The sequence below is a fragment of the Otolemur garnettii genome, unplaced genomic scaffold (genome assembly GCF_000181295.1).
Source record: "Otolemur garnettii isolate 467f Iridium unplaced genomic scaffold, OtoGar3 scaffold00126, whole genome shotgun sequence".
NCBI classification, from domain to species: Eukaryota; Metazoa; Chordata; class Mammalia; order Primates; family Galagidae; genus Otolemur; species Otolemur garnettii.
In genome coordinates, this window is record NW_003852521.1 from 1,923,759 (window position 1) to 1,947,275 (window position 23,517).

At 43.6% G+C, this 23,517-nt stretch overlaps 1 protein-coding gene across 1 annotated transcript in view; it reads right to left on the reverse strand.

Annotated features, from left to right (window-relative positions):
- The window catches only part of LOC100951282 (T cell lymphoma invasion and metastasis 2), a 431,635-nt gene that overhangs the window by 51,907 nt on the left and 356,211 nt on the right, over positions 1 to 23,517 (reverse strand). The window contains 7 exon segments of the mRNA XM_023517962.1: positions 5,659 to 5,922; positions 7,230 to 7,322; positions 9,337 to 9,415; positions 9,661 to 9,765; positions 11,970 to 12,128; positions 21,976 to 22,122; positions 22,806 to 22,991. Of these exon segments, the coding sequence (XP_023373730.1) occupies positions 5,659 to 5,922; positions 7,230 to 7,322; positions 9,337 to 9,415; positions 9,661 to 9,765; positions 11,970 to 12,128; positions 21,976 to 22,122; positions 22,806 to 22,991 (1,033 nt within the window).

A 23,517-nucleotide genomic window follows, 5' to 3' on the forward strand; every position in this document is an offset into this window, starting at 1 on the left:
GGCAGGTGCCTGTAGTCCCACCTACTTGGGAGGCTGAGGCAAGAGAATCACTTAAGCCCAAGAGTTTGAGGTTACTGTGAGCTGTGATGCCATGGTCCTCAATATAGTGAGAAAAATAAACAAATACATAAATAAATAAGATACGCCATTCCCACCATCACAAGCTCCAGGGTCTTCGCCCCCGACAGCCGCTGTGCTCAGACCAAACCTTCACCCTTCCCTCCCTTCTGGGTGCCTTTGCTCTCATAACCAGAAAAATTAACGAGAATCCCACCTCTGATTACTAATTCTCTTCACTGCAAAGATTTTTCTTTTTTAAACAGAAAAGTATGACTTATAAGTGTTTTACTTTACCACTCACCTATCAGCTTATTGAGCCTTTACGATAATGTCTAATTCATTTCCCTTTACCTTCAACGTTTAGCAAAAGGTTATTATTTGTGAAATCAACTGAACAAATGACTGACTGAAAACAAGAAAAAGGAAATTAAATTTCCAAGCCAAACTCAGTTTTCTAAGGGAATTAGTATCTGAGGCTCTGACTCCCCTTCACTGCTAGGATAAAACCTCAGGCCCACTTCCACGGATGCCGGGAAAGCCACCTTTGCCGCACACACGAGACACTCGCAATTCTGAGACCAAAGTTTCGTGTCTTGGTAAAACCAGTACTTCCCAATCACATTTTTTTTTTAATTTAAAAAAAAGTGCACCACCCATCTTTAGGAACACTAATATGTTTTTACATCTGGGAATCTGGGGTGTCAGCCAGCCAGACTTCATAATAGCAGTTCTACACACAAACAGAGCATTCTCTGAACAAAATGCTGTTACTCATCCTGAACAGGCTGTGGGAGCCAAGATGCCCTCGCTCTCATCAGCAGGAAATCGGTGGGTCTGCCACGTCAGAGCGGGCTCTGTGACGCCTTCCCCTGGTGAGAAACAGCAGTGCAGACACACGCTTTCCAAGAGCCACCCAGGGCAAAGAGCAAATCTACAACCAAGTGGCTCGGTAGCTTGGGACTCTACACTGTTCATCAATTTAGAAAGAGAGTGACTGAAAGGGCTGGGCCATTTAGAAAAGAACCTCAGACAACAATTACCCTCCTCATCTGCTAAGCATTTGATGGACTTACACGGTCTACATGGGAGCAGGAACATGGGTTTTTCTATTCTGTCTCCTGTTAAATATGCCCTCAATCATAACAAGGTGGTATTGATAGCTGTCTATAGATGGAAAATTCATCATTGCCTCAACGAGCTCAGTGTTTCTATAAAGACTTTATTCAGGGAACGCTACACCCAATGAGACTTTCTTAAAAGCTGCTGGAATTATTTCAAAAGATGGAAAACACTAGAAAAGGGATTTTCATACATTAATCACAAAAACAACATTAACAGGATCCTGGTATAAACAGGTCTGGTACATCCAATCCCTTCAATGGTGGCCTTGTTGGCTCTAAAATAACACTGGCCTCTTTGGGGAATTCCAGTGGTAAAATTAATTCTTGCTATAAAAAGTCTTTACAGATGATATTTCCGCTCAAGTCAAACATAGCCCATGGACATTTCCTCTTTCCACTGTGGAGAACTAGAACAGAAATTCAAACTCTTAAAGGCAAGAATCAAATAGCCATTCATTCCTCAGGAAACAGAGGGAGCTACATGAACACACCTGGACCCTCAGTGCATTCCTCCCACTGCCCTGTGTATCTCAGGCGGAGCCCAGCAACACCAGGGATCGCTCGAAGCCCTCTGCTTCTCCCTGGACCAGCTGAATGTGACAACGCCTCCTGAGCATGGGCTGAGGAGCAAGTGAGGTGAGAACAAGGGACTCGCTGCCCTTTGAGCACGAGCAGGAGGGCAGTGGAGAGTTAGGACACACGTCCTTAACAGAGAATAACAGCACACAAGCACAACAGCCATCATCTGCTGAGAACCGCACACATGTTGTCTCTTACAGTCCTCAAAACCTCAGCATAGAGGGTTCGAGAAACAGTAAGTCTGGCTTCTCCAGTTCAGGTCCACCTCCTCCAGACTGGTGGCCGAGGGACAGAGTGAGCGAGCACCTCCCCTACCGCCCCACTGCCCACAGCAATCAGACATCTGTCCCGTGTCTAAAATATGGAGCTTGCACTGCCCTAAACTTCCTGAAGGGGGCGCGCCCTGACAATAAGCTCGTGGGTGAGGCTCTGACGCTGTGAAGTCTGAGACCCGTGTCCCTGAACATTACACACATCAGTTAATGCCAAATACCAGAAAGGTGCTTCATTTCCAGAAAAGCACAAAACCTGAGCAACAACCCACAAGCCTTCCCCCAGCCTGCCACTGTGATAACACTTCTTTCAGTCAGAGATAGACAGAAAGAGAGAGAGAGAGAGATGGATTTTTTTTTCCACTTAAACCTTATCAAGATAGCCTAGCTAATCAACATGAACTTCTGGATAACTGACCAAAACAAAAGCCGACCAAAAGCCCTGAACTCCTTGCAGGTTGTTCCCAGGACCTCAAGCATTTTAACCACTTGACAGGGTGTCAGTACATACTCTTCTTGGACGGTCAAGATATGCCCAAACACTGCTTAAAGATTTTTTATTCTTTCATCTTCTGATATTCTTACAGTTTCTATTTTCCAAGAAGCAGGTCTTCTCTTCCAGACAGCCAGTTGTCTGGCTTTTGTTTGGAAAGGAAAACAGAACCTTCTTTTCAAGTACACCACTGCCTTCCAGTAACACGAGGGAACATGAATTTAGGGCAAGGCAGACTCTGAAATGACTCCTGCTAAGTATAGTTCAAAGTTGTATTAGAAACTGTTTTGCAAAGTCATTGAAATTTAATTTGTGCAATTTTTATTTTTTTATTTAAAAAAACAGGATGACTGTTTGCTAATTCATTGCAAAAGCATACCAAAGTAATTTTTAATAAAACATTAAGCAAAGGAGAGGGAAGAAGAAAATAACGTTTTCAGAATTCCTGCCACATAAGGAGCTGGGCTGGACATGCCACAGATGTGGACTCCCTCAAATTCCCCGTACTTCACAGGGGTGGGAGGAAAGCCATAACCTCTGGATGAGGAATCCAAGGCTCAGGGTCTTCCTTTGACTCCCCCAACAGCAGAGTCCCAGCCAAGAATTTGGGTACAGAAGCTGACTGGGACGCTGATCCAAGAAGGCCACATGAAGAAGCAGACCAGAGGTACACAGGGAAGCTGTCATGTGTGATGGGGGCTCCGTCCTAGGGGCTGTTTGAGGATGCAGACTGCACTTCAGAACTGTGCCCACAAGGGGTGAAGAAGCTGAGGGAATATCTACTAGATGAGGCTGCCCCTGAGGTTACACACCCCATAAAGGGCAGCCCAGGACTCAAAACCAGGCATGACTCAAAGCCTGCCTGCCTGTCTCCACCACGCCACCTCTCGGAGTTTCAGAGACACAGTTTCCTTTTGTAATCATGAAGTTACACGCGAACAGGAAACTTGGTCTTTTCAGCCTTCACTTTCTCACCCTTATTTTCCTCCCCCGACCCCTACCCTTCAAAATAAACAGACTTACCTATGAGTTGTTCACTCACAGGCATGTAACTTTCTTCATACAGGACAGCACACGACTATTACATATAGCAGAACCTCTGTAAGTTGACCCCCACAGGACCATAACAAACTGGTCGATATACAGAGGTGGTCAACATAAGGAACCAGGCCTACTGTGCTGATAAATACATGTGGTGCATGTCCCATCTGTGACAATTAGGTCAACTTGAGGAGGTGGCTGAGGTAGGGAGGTGGTCAACTGGGAAGGTTCTAACCCATGTTTGCAAAGCGTTTGGGAAGCAGCCCATCATAGTGCTTGGTTCCAACCCCAGCACATCACCATGGAACTATCACCTGTAGCTTAGGAAAGGGACAAACAGAAAAACCCAGAACAGAGGGGACAGTGTGCTGCCTGGGAGAACATCACTCGCACAGAGCACAATCTTGCCAGCACCCCAGGAAGGGCTCCCACCTGGCTGGTGGTGACAGCGCCTACAGCCATATGTACCAGGGCCACACAGGTACCTGCAGGAAGACTAGATGGGGACACACACTTCACCACTTGGCCGAGTTCTCTGGAGGTCCTGGGTAAGTTATACCCAGGGTAAGTTATACAGGTACACAGGTACCTGCAGGAAGACTAGATGGGGACACACACTTCACCACTTGGCCGAGTTCTCTGGAGGTCCTGGGTAAGTTATACCCAGGGTAAGTTATACCCTGGGTAAGTTTATAACGGGTTAGGCTGGCATAGTGGCTACCTAGGGCGAGTAACAGAAAGCTATCTAACACATACAGGTCTTTTTATCTGGCTTCTTTGGAAAAAAGTGGTAAACAGACTGAACTCACTTGCTTGATCCTTACTATTAAAAAAACAAAAACTTAAAAGCAAATTTGTTGCCTGCCCCCGCCCCCCGCTCCTTTCTATAAGAATTAAGTATTATAGATGTAACAGTGATTTCTTGTGATAAAATACACAAAGATAGAACACAGATAGCAAATGTATCCCTCGGGGGTAACGAATCCAACGAACGGGACCGTGCCTGTGACACACGGAAGGGCCAGGCCTGCAACAGCAGCTCAGGGTAATTAATTAGTTCCATCATAATTTTTGTTTTATGAGAAGCACTTTTATTTGCCAATAGTCAATTTAATGATATTTTAAATTGGAGGAAAGCCCCAAGAGAGGAGGAGACAGCACTGGATACCTTACAGAATCACAAATCTTACGATCTGATATTTTAATTCCAAAAATGACCTAATACACTTCCTTTATAATTAAATCCATCATAGCAACTTCTCTTTTGTGTTTTTCACTCATGTTTGATAATCATGCAGAGATTTCAACTGGAAATCCATTATCATCATAATTAAGTATAGAAATTACTTGGTGCTCTCCCAGGATAAAGACCCTGTGTTTGGTCTCTTCTGGAGCTTGACCAGTGCTCTCCAGGGGTACAGAGGGAAACCACAGGTTTTCAGGATTAGCTGGAGCCCCTAATTTACTTTATTGCAAGATATGAAATATGCATAAATGCTTAGCTCAGAAAATCAAACCTTAAACGATCTCCTAATATAGAAATTTTACCTTAAGAAAAATACACTGGCCTATAATTTTTCATGTTTAAAGTTTTAAAATTCATGACCTACATAAAAAGTTTGCTGTTTATTGAGAAAATAGTACTTAAACAAAAGAGGCAAAACACTGAATTGTATCTGCTGTTCCAAGACCCCCAACAGACTACTGCAAAATGGTTTTGTCTTAGATTCAACTAAGAAAAGTCTTTCAACTTTGGTATTTATGTAGGCTTTCATCTGCCTTCAATGCGATGCGATTGAAGCGGAGCGACTACAATACTAAATATTGTGGGTTACTTTTAAAGAGTCTGATTTTTTTAATGTTATTTTGTGCAAAAATAATGATTTTCTATTTCCATGAAAGTGCCGTAATTACTAAAATGCATGGAATTTTGCTAAAACCTATTCCAGTTGGCATCTGTGTTCTTCTTCTAATAAATTAGGAAACATTCTTTGAACAGTTTAAATAATCTGAGTTTGCAAGCAAAATTACAGCCTAAAAATATTGGCTGTTGATACCAACAGTTATGAAGGAAGACAGAACAAAGCCTCACCATTTGCTGTGTTCTTTTTAAAATTATCCAGGAATTCCTCCAGAAGCTGTGACTGGTTAGCAGGGGGCAGCAGACCCTTCTGGTCCCTGGAGAACAGGTCACTGTCTGACCAAGAAGAACACAGCGTTGCTTTTGTGTCCGGAGGCCGGGCAATCAGAGTGAGTCCAACGCTCTTCTCAGAAAACAGGGCCTCCATCTGCTTCAGGTCAAGATCAGACACAGCCTCCCCGTTTAAGGTCATGATTTCATTGCCCTTTCTCAGACCTGAGAACCAGGAAGGGAGAACAGGAAGAAAAAAGAGACAGAGAGAAATATTTTAAGATGAAAGAAGGCTGCAAACTCAAACCATGTACTTTTAGGGGCTGTTTTGTCTGTTGCTTTCTTCAAAGAAAGCACCAACCAGACATGGCGGCATGTGCCTTTAATCCCAGCTACTCGAGAGGCTCAAATGGTAGGATCACTTGAGCCCAGGAGTTCAAGGCCAACCTGGGCAACATAATGAAATCCTATCTTTAAAGAAAGAGAAAAAAAACCACACACACAAGAAAGAAGAAAGCACCAAAATGCAATACACCACCGACTACTACTCAACCATAAAAAAAATGGTGAGGGCGGCGCCTGTGGCTCAAAGGAATAAGGCGCGGGCCCCGTATGTAGGAGGTGGCAGGTTCAAACCCAGCTCTAGCCAAAAAAAAAAAAAGGTGAACTAATACCGTCTGTAGCAACCTGGATGGAACTGGAGACCATTTTTCTAAGTGAAGTATGACAAGAATGGAAAAACAAACACCACATGTACTTGCTACTAAACTGGAATTAATCAACCCACACCCAGGTGCACATTCAGTAATAAAATCAAGGGAAAGCAAACAGGTGGGAGGGGCCCGGAGGTGGGGGGCGAATTCACACCCAATGGTACAGTGCACTATCCCAGTGAGAGGCACACTCACAACTTTGACTCCAACTGTACAAAAACAATTCATGAACTGAAACATCTGTACCCCCATAACACTCTGAAAAATTTTTTAAATGTATGTGATTTAGATATCATTGATAACAAAACCAGTTTTAGTTCCCTCCAAGCTAATATTAGAAGAAACAGTTTGAGAGCCTCCCATTAACTGTTGGTCTAGTAAGTATCCTGTGAAACGCTCTGGGAAGTCACACTTGTTTCATCTGCCTCTGTCTGTCTCTCACATTCTTTCTCTAAACATAGGAATAATGTATATTCTCTCTTTTAAGCACAATATACAGACATACACACTTTCAATTAAACTCTTTTTTAATGCTTTTTAAAAATTGTTTTATTATCATTGTTATTATTGTTAATTAGAGACAGGGTCTAGCTCAGGCTGGTCTTGAACTCCTGCGCTCAAGCGATCCTCCCACCTCGGCCTCCCAGGATAATAGGCATGAGATGCAACATGTGGCCTCAATTAAACTCTTACGTTTACTTTCCTTAAATTTTCAGGAGAAACTATTTTCTGACAAAACTGTAAGAACATTTCACTAGACAGACTGCATTCCACGTTTTCAAATTCAGACAGAAGAGGGACGTGGCGTGTCTCACAGACCTTCCCCATATGCCAAGCCGTCGGGGAGGACGTCACTTATAAATATCCGGCTGAGGTGCTGCTGTCCGTCCACCTGCGCTGTAACTGCAAACCCTACGAATAAAAACGAAAGGAAAAAAGTCTAAATTCACCACACTCGTTACTTTCTCCAGCCCAATCAGCAGTATTTCCTTGAACATCTATTCTCCTAAGTATAGTATATTGCAAAAGTCTAAATTACAACTATTTGGGAAGCACTAATATATCTAGCAGAGGCAGAAAAAGAAAAACATGTCGTATCAGAAGGTACAAGAAATATAAGAGCACAATGTCATTCAAAAGTCGAGACCATACACCCACGTTCAAGGCGGCACTATTCACAGCAGCCAAGTGGTGTAAATGACCCACACATCCATCAGCAGATGAGTAATAAAGAAAATGTGGTCTGTACATACAAGCAGATATTATTCAGCCTTAGAAAGGAAAGAAATTCTGGCACATGCTACAACCTGGGTGAACCTTGGGGACATCATCCCAAGTGACATAAGCCAGTCCCCAAAAGACAAATACTGCATGATTCCACTTATATAAGACACCTAGGCAGTTACAGTCAGAGACAGAGAGTAGAATGGTGGCCGACAGGTGCTGCGGGAAGAGCGTGCAGGGAACTGGTACTGAGAGGATACAGACATTAGCGTAACAAGATGACAGAGTTCTGGAGAGGGATGGTGGTGAGATTGGCCCAATGTTACTTACATGCCACAAAACCACACCCCTTAAAGTGGTTAAAATGATAAACTTTAATGTTAAATTGTATTTTATCCCAATTAAAAGGTTTCCTTAAAATTATAAAAAAATACTCCTGCATTAAATTCAGTTCAATAAAGTAACTATTTGCTGAGGAAAAACCACGTGTGGGGTTAAGCACTTTAAGAAGGCAGGAAAACGCCTGAGTGCAGTGCACTGTGCACCCGAACCCATGAGACATCCCCCTCCTCTAAATGCACCTCCCCAAGTTGGACAGTGTCCTCTTCTCCACCGCCACAGTCGGGAGCATGTTTCCAAGTACTGGCAGCTCTTTAAGGATAACAAGTGTGTCCTGGCCCCTATGTGTCCTCTATGCCCCTGGTAGAGCCTGTCAGACTGTGGTCGCACCAGAAAGGTTCTCTGCAAATTTCTTTACTGAGTCGCTCAAAAACAAAGAAGATACACAAATGGCAACCTCCAAAAGCAGAAGGGTCAGAGAAGGAGAAAGAAGGTGAAGACGACTTCTGAGAAACCCCAACAAAACACGGGTAAGAACAGAGTTTACAAATTAGAAAAGGACAAATGACACAAAGGAAACACGTAACGTATAATTTCAACATTATGAATCCGAATCCCTTTAAGGAAAATAACTCTGTTGTCTCAACATATTTAATGAGACAATAACCTGTGTTCCTACGGAGATATTTACGGATCATTATCTAACTGTTGAGTTGCTCTGGTAAAATTAAAGACAGGAATGAACTTTAGGATGTGAGCACAGTCCTTGCATGTGTACAAATGCAGGAATTAATGCTACGACGTGATTTTGGAAGTGTTGACCCTTCCAACTTAAAAACTCAGGGAAGAGAGAAGAGCAGCTAAAGCAATCAGTTAAATCTTCTTCAAGAAAGTTGGGCCTTTGGTTAGTTCCTGAAGGACGAGTAGGATTCATATTATCAGGGAGGAGGTGGGGGACGAGAGAAGGGTGGCGGTGGCACTGCAGGTGGGAAGAGGGACCTAGGAGCTAAGAGACTCGAGATGAGAGGAACCACTATGAGTGATGAGTCCGTCTGCTGGGAGCGGCACCTGGAGCACAGTCAATTCACTGTGATCAGTACCGTCACGATCATGTCACATCCCTCGTCCACTTTATATCCATTCCGTCTCATCACGTTAGCATGTTTCCCCAATATTGATACCCATCTTTTCAGTCTGCTAATGTCAACACATAGGAACGGAGGAAGAGAAAGGAAGTTCAGAAACTATATTCATAGATGCTAAAGATGTGCATGTGATGGGGGAAATCAGGTCCAAAGATACCGGGGCAAATAGGCCGGGAAGAACAACTCAGGCCCGTGACAGGGGTGCTCCTCGCACTTACCGAAGTCAGACGCGCTGCCAGACTTCGTGAGCTGTACGTCGTAAACGCCGAGCGGAAAGACCTCTATCTCATCATAAACCTAGAAAAGGTAAAATCAATCAATCAATCAAAGGATATGCTGTCATGGTATCCTAAAAAATGACGTTGACTCTTTTTTTCATAATAAAATGAGAAGACTGTAAAGAAAATATCCTTTCTGTGGAGACTATTTTCTTACTGGATACCAAATTTAATCAGAATTTTTCCCCAAAAGCCACATTTATCAAAATCAAAAGGCCATGGCTATGGCTCAGATGTCCCTTTCCGGAGCTAAGGCGCACCCACCTGCTCCTGCATGTATTCATAAGGCGCCGGAATGCAGTATTCAATGCTGTCATCCACTAGTTTCCGAAGCTGTAGGCCATAGTGGCTGGGTTCCAACTGCCTCATCTACAAAGAAAACGATGGTTACGGAGATTTAAATGTTCTTTCTATATTCATTTTTTCAGCATCCTCATTAAAAGCCAAGGTTGAAATCTCCAAAAGAATACTATATACAGGCCATTAAGGTGGCTCACGACCAAAATCTTAGCACTGTGGGAGGCCACGCCAGAAGGATCGCTAGAGCTGGGATTTTGAAATGAACCTGAACAAGAGCAAGACCCTGTCTCTATAAAAAATAGAAAGATTAGCTAGATGTGGTGTTGCATGCCTATAGTTCCAGCTATCGGGAGGCTGAAGTGGGAGGTCAGAAGTTTGAGGCTGCACTGAGCTATGATGGTGCCACTATATTCTAGCCAGGGCAACAGAGTGAGACCCTAACTCAAAGAACAGAAGGGGGGGCAGTGCCTGTGGCTCAAAGGAGTAGGCGCCAGCCCCATATATCAGAGGTGGCGGGTGCAAACCTAACCCCAGCCAAAAACTGCAAAAAAAAAAAAAAAAAAAGCAAGGAGGCATCAGTGGCTCAGTGAGTAGGGCACTGGCCCCATATACCAAGGGTGGCAGGTTCGAACCCGGCCCTGGTCAAACTGCAACAAAAAATAGCTGGGCATTGTGATGACACCTGTAGTCCCGGCTGCTCAGGAGGCTGAGGCAAGAGAATCACCTAAGCCCAGGAGCTGGAGGTTGCTGTGGGCTGTGACGCCAGGGCACTTTACCCAGGCAAAAAAAAAAAAGCAATAAAATGTATATAATTTGCTGAGTGCTCAAATTTAAATACTTGTATGCCAAAGGGAAAAAGGACAAATAATTATTTTCAAGGTTTTCTCTAAATGATATTGTTTATCACTAAGGACAAGAGATCCATTTTAAAAAGTATGGTAGAATTTCTTAATAGTATAATACCTCCTACCATCTCAGCAAATGCTCTCTCTTTCATATACTGGTTGTTGCTGACTTTGTTTCTCATTATTAAAGTAGAGGAATTTGTAAAACTTGAACAAATCCACAGACTTCAGAATTAAGAATTTCCTACTCCCAAAACTTTTCAAAAGGAAAATGTGTGTATGCACACACATACACCATCTCTTTCTGCAGCTTTTTTTTGGGAGCGGGGGGAGCAGGGCTGGGTTTGAACCCGCCACCTCTGGCATATGGGGCCGGTGCCTTACTCCTTTGAGCCACAGGCACCGCCCACACCTACACTTTCTCTCTCACACACATTTCCATTAGTAAGAAATGTGTCTTCAGCCTAGGCTCTAACTGGGTCTATCCGACCTACTCGTCTGATACCTTCTATCACTTAGAAAAGGAGTCAATTTAATAGTTGATACCAATGTATAGAAAAATATTGTTGGTTTTCTGAACAAAAATCTTACATACTGGGCCAAAAGTAAATTAAGTATACAAAGATATAAGCTACATAGAAAAAGACACAGCATCCTAAAGGTGCAGGTCAGAGTGACAAAGGACGCGAATTAACATTATTCACATCTATTAAATGTACTAGTTAAGAGTTACCAAACTCTACATGCTTAAGAGTTACCAAACTCTACTCTTTTGTTTAACCATTTCACATACTGGATTATATTTTCTCTGGAAACTTAAAAATATTTAAGCTCTACTGTGCCACCTGCTGGTCCAAAAAGACTGATCTGATGTGCAGGATGTATTTCCTCTTGGAAGGCTCTCTTTAAGCCTTATCATAAACTTCCTTTTCAGATTGGGAATAAAAGCCAGCTGGAGTAATGAATAACATGTCACCTTATATCAAAGTCCACGAAGCAACTGTGAATGCTGTTTAGTTACTTTTTCAACCCAGACAAACCCAGTCAAGTTATTTAGGATTAAATCAAAGTACTTTGAAGTGTATGTCACCTTCACATAGAACACCATATTTAAGTTACTTTAACAGCAACAGACTTCATAATTATTCTAGATAAAAAGTATATACAGAACGTTAGTAGGATAGCTCAGGTTGTGCGTGAAGGTATGGGGTCATGACCCAGTAGCTCATTCTTACAAAATGATCAAGGGACAACGTACAAATCAATAAATATGTTAATAAGCGTTAATTAATTAATCAATGTGCTAACATGTTCCCTGCTATAGAAAGTGAGGTCGTGAACACCACACACAAACTTAGACCCCATTAGGAGAGCAACAGTAATGCTTACTTCTATTCAGATGTATGTATCTGTAGTAAAACCTGTTACCTTGCAGGCCAAAGTCAAAATATCTTCTACTCTGTGTTCTGGCTTGATTGTCACAGTAACTCCCTGATCATCCTGAAAGTGAACATAAGCCTGGATTTCCCAGGCATTGTCTCGGGGAACACCATCCACTGGGGAACCACACACATGCACGTCTTCGACCTGTTTGCAGATGCAAAAAGAAAACACAGGCAGATCTGATAAACAAATGAAAGAAACCACTGGAAGAACATCCTCCTAATTTATTGAGCATGTATAGTAAACTCTTTGATGCTCTTCCCATCCCCAGCTTCTCGCAACCCTCTGAGGTAGACCACGCTTCCTCACTGGTTGATGTGGACAAAACTGTCAGTGGCCCCCGGCCCTGTGTGTTTCTTGCCACTCACACCACGTTAGGACACTGCACTCCACATAAGGCTGCTACAGGTCCCATCTCTCTGCTCCAGAGTCGTGTCTGAAAGGGCCACTCTGGAGCCTGCACCTGAACCCCAATCCCTCCCTAACCCCCCAGTGAACTCCAGACACACTCCCGTCCGTAGCCACCTGCCTGCTTACTTCCTAAGCATGAACTTACAAGTCTCTCTCTCCATGGTACTTATTTTATAAAACTGACCCCTTGTCCTGGGGGAATCTTTTCTCTATCCTGCACATACAGACACTGCTGGAAAATCATCTCAAAACACCTACCAGAAGCCTTTCCCCCAAGGATAGTTTGCTAAACTTCACCATCACAGGAATTTGACATCTTCACACTAATACGTATTTCTATAATTTTTAACAAAAAATAGTAAGTATTACTTAAGCAACTGAGAAATGTTTTTCTCTTGCAAGGTTCCCCTATTAACATGGTAGTAAGGAAAAGAATTGAGGATTTGAAAGCAAAAGTCACAGATTCTACCACGTAACCAACAAAGCGTGGCCGGGAACAAAGCATGGACCTTGCTAAGCCTCAGCTCCCGAACGGTGAAAAGCAGCATCATTAATATAATTCCTAATTTACCAACTAACAATATAAGCTTTTGAGAACAAAAGAGGTCATATATGTGAAGGAACTTTACACATCAGAAAATGCTACCTATTCATACCATCATGTGTTACATACCAGACATCATCCCTTACAGTTATCACTGCTGGGAGATTTTACTTTGAATTCATGCATTTTTAAGCACAAAGTAAAAGATCTTCCTATATAGGATTTAAAGACTAGAATAGGGCCAGGCACAGTGGTCATGCCTGAGGCTGGGGCAGGAGGATTGCTTGAGGCTAGGCATTCAAGAACAGCCTCAGCAAGAGAGAGCCTATCCCTACAAAAAACAGAAAAATTAGCTGGGCATGGTGGCACATGCCTGTAGTCCCAGCTACTCAGGAAGCTGAGGCAGGAGGACAACCTGAGCCCAGGAATTTGAGGTTGCAGTAAGCTATGATGATGCCACTGCACTCTAGCCCAGGTGACAGAGTGAGACTCTGTCTCATAAATAAATGAATGAATGAAAGAATAGAATAGGTGTAAGAAAGAAATGCAGAAGAACAAAGCAAAGGAAGAATTGGTCTTTCTGCACCATCTTTTTGAAAAGTGTTGTGCTCAACTCTGAAGTGACATTTCTGGATCTGTCATGGATCTGTCACTTTTTCAGCACATTTTCCTGAAAGGATGATCACAGCCAGAAAGAACCGCCGCTCACATGCCAGCTCGAAAGAACAAGAGACAGAGCAGATGCCTGGAGCCGAGGATGCCAGAAACCAGCCTGAGCACCGCGCTCTGCTAAGGGGCCCCGTGTCACGCAGCTCTGGCCTTTCCTCTGGTTTGCTCTGCCCCGTACTTCCTTTTCACCTGGGCAGTGATTCCAACCAGGTGTGCTCACAACAAACAGGTGCTGCCTTAAAGGCACAGGCCCCAAGTCTGAGGCTACTATTTGTCAGGAAGCGAACTAGAGTCCAGCAGAGGTCACTGTGGAGTAAAAAAACCACATGTAGAGCAGGGCGGAGAGAGGAAGCCCGGGAGATGGCTGCAGAGCAATCTGCCTCTCATCACCAGCTTGGGGAACACGCATTCACAGCTGTGCCCTTGTCATCCTCTCGCCCCACCTGCACTGTCCATCACAGGCAGACTGCATTTCACAGGGCCAAATAAACTCTGGACCTTTATGAAAGTTCACTCACCTCTCACAACCAGCCCTCTCAGGTAGGCACTGTCATGACCCCCTATTTAATAGGTGAAAAAAATCAAGGCCCAGAAATTTAAACTTGCCCAAGTTCAAGCAACTAGGGACTGAGGTACCCTGGGGATTCGAACTCTACTTGAGCCTCTGTTAACTGCCCCTAAACTACCCAAAAATGTCAGCCTGGCAGGTGACTCTGCAGGACGGGCACAGCCTTTGGATTACACCAGACACACCAGGGTCCAGATGAACAAAAACAGCTCACCTGAGATTCCTTAGAAAGGGGTCGTGCTCCTGCTCTAGACCCCCCAGTCCACTTTCCTTTCCCTGCTGACACAGCCACGGTGCTGAAAACACCCGCATCTCCCAGCCTTACTTAAAATGCCACCCTTCTCTGTCTCTGCCCACACCCCTGACTCCACCTAATGACGTGAATTTACTCTAAGTCCCTGGCATCACTTAGCAAAGCCCTGCTCATGTCATGGCCATTTCTAGGTCCCCCTGTCCCCCACACTCTCAGTCTCCTTTGGCCCTTAACACAGGGTGTCCTGAACCAGGAACATACCCAGCGCACGGGGACAGAGCTGGATATAACCAGCAGTCCGTAGTCACACCCAGGCACGGAAGGTCAAAGCTGCCCATTTCCAGTACCTTATCAAATCTATTTATACAATGTCAAGTTCTTAATACTATCTCAAGTTCCAAGAAATTAACAAATTACTAGAGAGGAACAAATCCTGGACAAGAGAAAAGTGTGCCAGTGGATGGAGAGATGGAAGGAAGGACAGAATATTCCTGCCAGATTCAGTGGAAGAAGGTGCTGTGTGATGCCTACTCCGAGCGAGGGTTTCCTGAGTGTACCCTGTTGACTTAAGATCCAGTAAGTGACAGGAGAGAAGCCGCCTGTCAAAGAGTCTGACCCTTTCAAGAAACTCCTCAGTGAAAATTCAGATGTGATTGTTTTCTGTGTACAAAGCCCATACAGACAACAACCTGCATACCCACAAAGGGGTACAGAGCAAGAAAGGTGAAGCTTTCAAAGGAAGCAATTGGAATGTGGAATTGATTAATTAATGAGAAGTGGAAAAAGAATGAGGCTACTTGGTGCTGGCAGGTCTCTTGGGTTGTTGTAAATTTTGCCCACTGGAGAGAAAGTTAGATTCACTCCATGGAGAAGAACGCTGTCCTCACTGAGCACACGCGTGCTTTAGCTCCAATAAGTCAGAGAAAATACTCTCCTACATTCTCTTCATAAAAGGAGCAGAGAATCTTGAAAATCAGCCCCCCGTCCCCACATTGAGCCACCTGGAAAACTCTTTTCTCAGCTCAATACCTTTTTCAAAGGTGCTGCTAGACAAAGCCTTGTAACCACTCACCCAGAACTCCAGGGATGGCTACCTCTGCCAAGACTGTCCACCCTCTCTCTTACTCCATCGTCCTTCCTCGCCCCCTCCCAAAAAGAAAAAATAACTCCTGGGCAGCACCTGTGGCTCAAGGGAGTAGGGTGCCAGCCCCATATGCCATAGGTGGCAGGTTCACACCCTGCCCCGGCCAAAAAAACAAATTCCTAACTAGCCTATTCCAGGTTTCAAATCCTAGAGAATAAAAATGGAGGCAACAGAACTGTAACAGCAGAAGGACAATCAGGGCAAATCCCCACCTTGGTAGGGCTGGTTATCTAATGTCTCTGCACTTGAGTTTCTTCACCTTTAAAAAGGGGTGAAAAACACCAGCCTCACTCGAGGTTAGGAGACGAGACGGATGCAGAATGGCATTTGAAAGACAAGTGTGCAGGCCTAGCCTGGATTGTGACATTATACTGCACCGCACCAGCCACACCTCTGCAACTCAGTGACAGTCACTACAAAGAACTGCTTGAGAATCACCCCTTGCTCCAAAACCTGGGGTCACTGTAGTGGTCACCTGGTCACTGCTGCTCAGATCACCTTGTGGTGCCCCTCTGACCAGAAAGGGAAACCTTACTGAACTGCAGCCACCCCACGCAGACCAGCCAGTGACCATCTGCAAATCTCTCCAGCTCTCCTTGTAGGGTGACTTCTGCAGAGCATTATTATGATTATTACATGAATGGTCCTGAAACCACGTGTCAAATTACTCGGGCTCAGTATGCAGCAAGGGGAGGAAATTGGAGCTCCGCGTGTTGTCACAGCAGATGCTTTTGGATCAAATGGCTCGTAATTACTACTTGGATCGCTGAAGGGAAGTGAGAGGCAAAATCACAATCTGGCTGTCACAAACGGGCCCACACCACCGCGGCGGCTGATAAAGGGAGAGGCTATTAGCAAGGGAGATGAGCAGAAAACACAAAAGGGACTTGCGTGCTCTCGGTTTCCCCAACAACAGCAAAATGTCATGGAGGAGAAAGTGTTTATTTCCTTCTTGGGCCAAGGCCCAAACATCAGTGGATAGGAAAGGGAAACAAAGACCTCGCTAGCTAGCTGAACATGCCTGCGTATGTGCATGGATGCCCTGATGCCCTGGAAGGTTCCACACAAATGTTCTATTGAAACAGACTACCGCCCTCTGGTCAAGACAGAGGTGCTTCATTCATATTTTCCATTTAAGAAACCAACATTAAGGTATTTTTTGTCTTCAGTTTGGAGCTAATGACTAATGTGACAATACTCCATTCACTTGCTGCCACAGAAGTCGGGATACCCCAAGCCAATTTTCCAAGAGAGAGGGCTAATTTCTGCAAGGAAGCTTCTGGGGTCGCTGCCATCCTGCGGCTCTGTGGGGGGTTGTATCACAATCTCCATAACAAACACCTCCCTTCAAAGGCTGTATGGGACTCACTCTTACTCATCAAGAAGTCACTATGAAAAGCTTTCATAGGGACTTTTAAAAAACGCTCAAGTAAGACTGGCTTTATTCCAACCTTAACAGATTCCGAATTAGGGTGACTCACTGTTGGACTGTGACAGGACGCCGATTAGACTGGAATATTTAAAAACACGCGTGGCCCTTCCCTTACAACGGCCTTTCTGTGTCACACAAATGGACATAATGTACTTCCAGTATAAAAATAGATGTTTTGAGCAGGTTATAAACATTCTCCAAGAATGATTACCAAAGGAAAACCAGCAAAATAAAATATTTTTTTTATTTTTGAGACAGAGTCTCACTCTGCTTCCCATGCTAGAGTGCAATGCAGTCATCATAGCACATGACAACCTCAGACTCCTGGGTTCAAGTGATGCTCTTGCCTCCGCCTCCCAAGGAGCTAGGACTACGGGCACCTGCCATGATGCCCAGCTAGTTTTTCTATTTTTAGTAGAGATGGGGTTCTTGCTCTTGCTAGGGGTGGTCTCGAACTCCTGAGCTCAAGCAATCCTCCTGCCTTGGCCTCCCAGAATGCTAGGATTACCAGTATGAGCCACTGTACCCAGCCTGAGATATTAATTATTAAGCCAGCTCAGGCAGAATTTTTGGTCCCAAAGATATTTAAAAAAAAAAAAAGCCAAAGTACACTCTTAGTTCCATCTGCCATTCAGTTTAAACCTAGTTATCTAAGTACTATGGCACAAAAATGCAGATTCTCCATTAAAACAGTCCTATAGGGTGGCGCCTGTAGCTCAAAGGAGTAGGGCGCCAGCCCCATATGCCGGAGGTGGTGGGTTCAAAACCCGGCCTGGCCAAAAACTGCAAAAAACCCCCAATCCTATAAATGAAAGGAATTTCTCCAGTATCTAAGTAATGCCTAGTAAACATAAATAGGAATGACTGTTTGGATACATGTGCTTTTAAAAAAAAACCAGATGCAGTAATAATACATTCCTCTCACCCCTTAGAGCACTGATGGAACTTGCTGATTAAATTACAAGAAAATAATTTGGTAATTTGAGCCCAACACAAATAAGCACTAAGCTTAGGTCTCACCATTAATGGCTATTTCAGCAAAATTTAGTTTCAAAGTCCATTATAAAACCTATTAATAGAAAGTGCTTTGATAATATAATGTCTTAACTTTCAAAGCAAGAATTTAAATTGTTACATAATGCTAGAAGAGATACAACCCTAAACTTAGGGGCTTTTATTGGAGATCAAACAGTTCTTTTCAGCCATTAAAAAACTACATCTAATATAAATAATTTATCACCAAACTTATCACGTGAGTACTATACCCTTGGCAGTGCACTGTAGTTAGAGACTATACAGATAATCACAGGATGTATAAACTCTAGACCCAGGGTCCCAATCACAAGCTTTCCTGGGAAAAAACATCTACCCGTAACAGGAAGGCTAGTGGTAAAAGACAGTTAAGGATAATGTTTAGTAAGAACCAAGCAAGTAATGATGCTACAAAAATAACAGCAAAAATCAAGTCAGAGGACAGCGTGATTTAATCTGGATTTTGAAATATTATTTTACAAAAAATAAATAAAATGGATTTCTGAGCCATTCTGAGCTCATCTTTCATTACGCAGGACACCTCAGCCAAAGCTGTCACCAGAGGGTGGTTTCAAAAATAGGGCAGCACAGGGAGAGGCTTGGGGCTGCCCCCACCCCAGGGCAGAATATGTGGCCGTCTCTGTTGTACGTTTTAGGGTGTCACTCACTTCCCCAGCATGTGCCACAGTGTCTGACATGCCACCAGGCCTCGCTTTTTTGAGCTGAATTCCCAACTCACTGGATTATCCCCATTAACTTATTAAAGAATACTGCCTGCTTCTGCAAAAGCCTATGAATTTTGTCCAAGCCTACCTATTAAAATCAGTTTTTTAACCTCAACAAATAGATTTCGACAGAAAGTTTGTTGGGGGCAGACTTGAGCTAAAATGATTTGGTGGAGGAGAAGCTGGAGAAACACATCAGTAACATGAAACACAGCGTAAGGGGACAGCATGGGTTTGAGGAGTTGCAGAGAAGCAGTAGCTCTGACCGAGCCAGCCTTGCCTCACTCTGGGGTTCCACTTGGAAATAATTCTGAGGATTTGTGGGATGGGAAGCAGTTCCAGACACTAGACAGGGCCGCTACCCAGCTCTCCCGGAGACACTAAGCTTCAAGACACTTAGCACAAAGTGTGCTATTTGTGTGAAGACTCCCTGACAGTCCTGAGAAGAAGACTCCATTTTGGATCCACTACACTCTCAAAAGAGGCTGAGGACAGAGAAGCGTAAATCAAAGAGGCTGTGACACCTGCAGCCTTGTCATGGCGCTAATATTAAGATGGCATTATCACGCATTTAGATGCCTCCAGAAATATTTAGCATTCCTAGAGTACCTTTAGTTACCCTCTAGGACCACTTTAATTCTAAATTTACTTTTTACAGATTCGTATAAAGGTTCTGAACCAGCATTTCCCGCTGAACTCAGTTAGCACTGATGTCATCAGTGGAAAACAAGATGGCTGCCACCTACAGCAAAGTTTACCTCGTTGGAGTTACTGGTGTTCTGAGGTAGCTGAGTTCCAGAAAATCCAGGGCTGCCGCTTGAATCAAATATCTGACAAGGAGAAAAAAGATGAATGACATGGCTCTGCCAGCTATCCTTTTTCAGTCTTACAAATTGAAGTTCTGTAACACTTTATAAGATCTTCATTCCATTCTCTGTACCATCATTGAAGTTTTAACTCTGAGGAAGAAGTTGATGGCTTTTCTTTCCATACAGTTAAATGTTTTACTTTTCTGTGATGTCATATATTAGCCAAGTCATCTTGGATCTTCCTGATGTTGCTCTTAAGCAAAAAGTACACGTGTCTGAAGATGTCAAACAAACAGAGCTCAAGGTCGAGCTGGCAAAGCCACCAAAATCAAGCTCATAACTTTTTCAATATGTACACAGAATAATCTTGGAAGAAATTATAGTTTAATGTTAAAATCAGTTTGAGTAGAGGGATTAAAAATAATTTCTTTTATTTTTCTGAATTTTACCTTCTGTAGCGGAATAACATTAAAGGAAGGACATTTAAACATTTAGGAATACCTACTATTCAATTATACATATTTAATATACAATATGTATATATATTATATGTGTGTGTATATATGCAAGGTATATGTGTTTTATATACATAAACACTATAATTACATTCATATCTTTTAAAATAAAAAAAAAGTTCAACCAAATGATTTTGTTCATTAAGAAACCTTATGTTGAGAATATTTACTACATATTATGGTTAAATATCATTAATCTTGTATCTAATTAGCTGAGTGTCAACCCCTAAGAAAAATAAGAAAGTTATCAGGGGGCACCTGTGGCTCAAAGGAGTAGGGTGCCAGTCCCATATGCTGGAGGTTGCGGGTTCAAACCCCCAGCCCTGGCCAAATAAATAAATAAATAAACAAGAAAGTTATCAAATTATCATTTAATTATATGGAATGGGTTGCCCCGACTAAAATACCATAAGGACCTTAGTAATCATCACAGAAATTCAACTCAGAAGCACAGGCCTAGCACCACTCAAGGGTTGGTAGCTGACCACAATCAGTAATGAAGAAATGTATTTCCATGTACAACCAATAGATGATTACTCTCTTTGCAATTAAATTGCCAGTAGAGTCAGAATTTCAAAATGTGATCTTCTTTCTGTATATGAATATGCAGAAACAGCAGCCACATAAAAGAGGTCTTATATGATCACGCCCTCTTTCTACCAGCCCACTCCCACCACCTCCGCCTTCATTGCTTCAAGGTTTTAAAAAGGTCAAAGATGATACCAGCTCTCTTATTTATCTAATTCACAGCAGCACAAGACACAACCAAATAAACAGCCATATACAATCAGAAAATAAAGTTCTGATAAAATGTGACTCAGATGATACTGAAAGTATAATCAGAATAAGAACAATTGTTGAAAATAAAAACAAGAACTTCTCTGTTTTTAATTGCAAATGTTTTCCCTATTCACTTATGTGATCGGATCACAATATAACTCATCTTTTCAACAGTCTTTGAAAAAGAACAATCCTAACACTTTATATCAATCAGTAAGAAAAAAGCATCATCAAGCACCAGGTTACAGGCGTCACAACGCACGGGTGCTTCATGAGTGCATATTCAAATATTCTGCAAGGAATTCTCGGCACTGAGGCCACACTTCAGCAATCCATCCCCAGGCTATTTTTACTTGACAAGGTGTTAAAAGAGCTGCTACTCCTCAAATCACAGCAGCAACTGTCCCGTATCTCAGGGCTTGGGACCCAGGCAGGTACTAGCCCCAGTCCTGCCCTTTAGGCACCACAGAACTGGAGAAAGGGAACTGACCTAACCTTCCAAGTATCAGGCTCCTAATCTGTAAAATGGGGCAACAAAATGCCTACGTCACGTTGTAAGGATTGAGTGAGCAAATTATCTAGCACTATCCGCAGAATTTAGCTGCCACTATCAATTTGTTAATAATTTCCCACATTTATTTTAAAACACAAAATCTATAAAAAAAAATTAGTACTAAAGTCCACGACAAGTGTGGATCATTTTCTGATCATTCTTATTTTTTGTGTTCCTAAGCAAGGCACACAGTGTGACTACCTTTTGGGGCATGCTAAAACGGATGGAGAGATTTGTATATTTTCATTTGGGGAAAAAAGCCTGCGCTCTGCCTGAATTCCTCTGAACTGACTATTTCATTCTTAACATATTGACTGCCACACTTAGAAAAAAAAAAATGTTTTTCTTTGGGGCCACAGTGTTTTATTAGGTCAAGGAATATGAGTTATGCATGTGTCACAAGGCCCTGGGCTCAAAACTAGTGTTTTTAAGTTAAATGCAACTCACACGGCAGTGAATGTGTTAACAGAGGGTGAACATTTATGATTTGTTACAGGCTGCAAACCAGGAGTAAGTTCTCTCTAGTCTGTAGTTTGTCCCATGCAGATGCGCTCACCTGAGTTATAGAGGGTCTTTTCTCCTTCCCTTTTCTGGCCAGGGTATCCAGCCCTTTTAACGAAGAAAATATACCCTTCTTGTTCCTCCCTCGCTGGGTCAGTGACAGCGTTCTTTTCCGAAAGGCAGAGTCATCTCTAGAACATACCTAATTTAATAGACAGTATTAAAAAAATCTTAAAGCTTATTATTTGAGTAACAGAGAGAATTATCAGTTGCCCTAATGCAAATAAACCCTGCTTACTGCGACTGCACTCTGACCATCGCCAAAGGCGCATGTCTAACGTAGCAGGAATGCAGCCACCATGTAGTATCTCTTATCTGTATAACACAAGCCAAGTGACAACCCTCAGATCTCTCCATGCCAGGTGGGAGTGTTGGCAAACCACCCCTGCACTCCTGAGCTGAGCAGCACAACACTCGGACGCCTCTGAAACAGGAGGGATTTCAGAAAACGCATGGGCTGTCTGCAGTACAGAGAAAACGGTCATGAATCAGTCCTTTAATGCCTCACCCCACTGCTGCTCCTTTTTGGGGATCCGCCCGTTCAGGTGGGAGGAGGTAGAGCAGCAGAAAGGCAGAGGCAGAGAGTGAATCTGCAGTGACCATCCACGACAGGTGGATTCTAGAACAGGCAATAGTGAGCCAGGGACTCCTGACAGCAGGAAGTCTCCTCCCCTCCACCCCCATGCCCTGGCCTCCAGGTGACCTCCTCAGTTATTAGGTCAATCCCAGAACAGCTGGTGGCCACACGCTGGAGAAGGGTGAACAGCCCAGACTCCCTGCATTAGTCCCCCCAGTGCCGCGGACTCAGCCTCCCTCGGAACTTACCAGAGCATGGAAAGAAGACACGGACAAGACACCCAACCTGCCCAAGGCCAGCTTGGAGGGCCGGCTGGCGGCAGCCAGCAGACTCTTGGGGTTGGGCAGCTCCCCGCCCTGCAGGCTGGCCAGGTAGCAGCGCGTCCGGAACAGCTCCATGTGGAACTTCTCCAGGTTCTGCTCCCACTGCTGGATCTAAAAGGAGAGCAGGGACAAGTCAAATTCAAACTACACGTCCTCACGGGTCAGAATGAAAACGGGATCCTCTCACAAACATCACGAAAAATTAGTGTCAGCTGGTTTTCAGGAAGTGCAAATTAGCCTTCCCCAGTCTCCGCATCTCAAACCCACCCGCCAAAACGTGCTGGGCCGTCCAGCACCGGACTTCATTTGGATGGCCCCAAACCAAGGAAAGCTAATATCCCAACACAGTGGCATGCCCAGGGGCATGATCTGCAGAGAGCTCCAACACTCTAACCCAGTGATTTCCACCAGTGTGCAGCGCACCCTGGTGTGCCATGAGTGGATCTTCAATATGCCGCAAAAGTTTTCTTTTTTTTTTTTTTGCAGTTTTTGGCTAGGGCTGGGTTTGAACCTGCCACCTCCAGTATATAGGGCCAGTGCCCTATTCCTTTGAGCCATAGGCAATGCCCAGCTGCAAACATTTTTAAAGACTACTAATGACATTTTTTTTTTTTGCAGTTTTTTTCAGCCGGGGCTG